We start from the raw sequence: 2,650 nt of genomic DNA, 5'->3' as shown, positions 1-2,650 counted from the left end.
TTACCATTCACTTGCACATCGGCGAGCCGGCACCTCGACGAGCCGGCAAAGTAAACGCGACAAGACGAGACGAAACACGGTCCAAGGCAACAGAATCTACACGCACCATCCATTCACCACCGGTGCCTTCAAGTGCCATTCACTAACTTGACCGGCATTCACCAGAGCAACGCACAAGCCGCGCCCACTTCCGCAATAAAATCTATCAACTTCGCAAAATCAAAACCCTCCGTCTTTACCTCCTCCATCTCCAGACGTGTCTGCTGGCAGCAACAACAACAACTAGATCTTCAAGTACTACGATCTTCGCTATCATGGCAGACGACGACGAAGGCATCCCCCCGCCTCCGTTGCGCACTGAAGGTGGTGCGGCTAGTAAACGCAAACACCAAGAGAGCGCGACGACCGAGGTAAGTTGCTGATCCATCTACTGCAGTGCTGCTTAATGCGAACCATCTCGGTAACCGAATCATCATCGCAGCATGTCCAAGCACCCGGTGCCTCGCAGTCGCCTGGTGTTCAACAACCGCAGCCATCCGACACGATGCATGAGACTCCCGCATCTGCACCGACAAACCAGTCGCCTGCTGAAGGCAGTGCCTCTGCCCCTGGCGTCGCGTCTAGCGGAAGAGCATCAAGACGACACAGACAGCTACTACCCCGCACCCCAGCTGAACCAACGCGGCGCAAGCCCACCGCATCGGGCTCAATTCTGCGCGGTAGCAAAGAGAAGCACACCATCAAGTACGCCTTGACTTTTCAAATGTCCAGTACTGTTCCCGCCTATACTTAGTACTAATATGTTTGCTGTACAGTGAACTCCAAGAAGCCTATCCCGGCGCATTTCGCCCACTCAAGCGATCTAGCTTCCTCAAGATCGTAAATCTCGACTTTCGCATGACGAACATTAAGTGGAAGCCCGACCCGACCAATCCATCAGACGACGAGTTGAACAAGATGAAGAACCGAATCGATCCCCTCAATCGAAAGATTTTCTTCGTATTCTGCTCGAATGCCTTGTCTGCATGCGTTGCCCACACCGTCTTTCCTGATGTTCCGACAACAAGCGAGACTTTTCTTAGTCTATACATCTATACAATGGAACGGTTTGGCACATACAAGCAAGAGATGTTGTGGAACCGATTCTACAAGACAGTCATTGGCTGGGTCAGGGATTTCAAGTCAGACTTTCGATTTCACATCGAATATGCCGACCTCGACAAGGATGGATATTTCTACGACCACGACGTCGAACATACCAAGAAGTGGGCATATGCCAGGCTAGACGAGTCGCTGTTTTCCTACCTATTCTCTTTCATCACACCCTATCTTGACTGGGAACAGAATTTCACGGATCGAAACTCCCTTCGATTCTTTTTCCTCAAGAAGGTGTACATCGAAACACTACGAGAGGTAGCCCAAGTCTACATGCTTGAACAGAGGAACATGATCAAGCATGGCCGTGGCAATGTCAAATTCGTGCACAAATCATCGAACTGGTTGAAGTTGAAGGATCCTCGTGCAAAGGCCTCGTCTACATTCGAAAATCTGTCCGTTCACCCCGACTTTCGTAAAGTCGAATTGAATACGTTCATTTGGCGCGAAAATGTGCCTCTTTTGACACCAGCTGTCGAAGCTCAATTCAATCCTACCGCATTCTGGGAGCAACATGGCACATCGCACTCCCCTCCTCCCGAGGCATCATCTCCATCGAGTGACAGCAGCTCTCCGGATGCAATGCCTGTGGGAAGCGGTGCATATCTGGACCTTGCGACGACGACGACCAATGTCGAGGATGATCTCTACGGAGTGTCAGATGACGACGAAGTTAGAGGTGTCGATGTTCCAGATCCTTTCGATGACGAGATGTTTGTTCAACAGGACGAATCCCAACCACAGCCACCCAAGCGAGCACGCTTCAAGTCGCCGACTCCGGACCCCCCGCCACCCGAGTCGTCCGGGAAAAAGCGACCGTTAGAAGCATCGTCGCAGGGACATTCACTGGTCATATCGAAGGATCAGCACAGTGCAATCATGGCTTGGCTGAATGAACAAATGATGGATCCTGAAATGAGACCACAAAAGACAATGCTGCTCAAGCACATTGAGGTGCTTCGAGACACGGCCCGCAATTTCGACGATTTCTTTATGGGGTTGAAGCGCCATGCACAGCACTTGAAGAACACTCCATTCAAGCCCCCGCCGCCCGGAAAGACGATGGAACTTCCACCGACTAAGCCGATGACGATTACACCAATTCCCGCTCCCACATTCCCGATGCCAAAGCCTAAGACTGCTCCCGCTCCCGCTCCCAGCATCGAATCTATCAAAGCGGTCAAGGAAACTCCAATACCTCCTCCCAGTATTGGACCATACAAGCCAAAGGCGACCCCGGCTACCGAACTTCCTATTGCCGACAAACCCATCGCCGACAAACCCATCGCCGACAAACCCATCGCCGACAAGCTCCCGCGTATCTTTGTCCCGTCGGCAAAAACCCCAGAAGATCGAGCTATTTTCAACAAAGTTGTAGCAGACATCAATGCCACCAAAAAGTTTCTGTTCGAGCATGGTCGACACGCACAACTACAAGATGCAGTCGATTTCATCAACGAACAAAACCAAGATTCCATCGACTGGACAACGCGGG

General features: G+C 51.5%; 1 protein-coding gene across 1 annotated transcript; it reads left to right on the top strand.

Annotated features, from left to right (window-relative positions):
• Nucleotides 1–314: 314 nt before the first annotated feature.
• NCU16528 (hypothetical protein) lies at nt 315–2,559 on the top strand (the record flags this gene model as incomplete). The annotated part of the gene is made up of 3 exons (XM_011395373.1): nt 315–410; nt 482–744; nt 816–2,559. Coding segments are annotated over 3 exons (2,103 nt in total), but the record flags the coding sequence as incomplete, so codon positions are not given.
• Between the last annotated feature and the right edge of the window lie 91 nt (nt 2,560–2,650).

The sequence above is a fragment of the Neurospora crassa genome, linkage group II (genome assembly GCF_000182925.2).
Source record: "Neurospora crassa OR74A linkage group II, whole genome shotgun sequence".
Taxonomy (NCBI): Eukaryota; Fungi; Ascomycota; class Sordariomycetes; order Sordariales; family Sordariaceae; genus Neurospora; species Neurospora crassa.
Note: the sequence above shows the minus strand (reverse complement) of the source record. Positions and strands in the feature narration are given on the sequence as shown.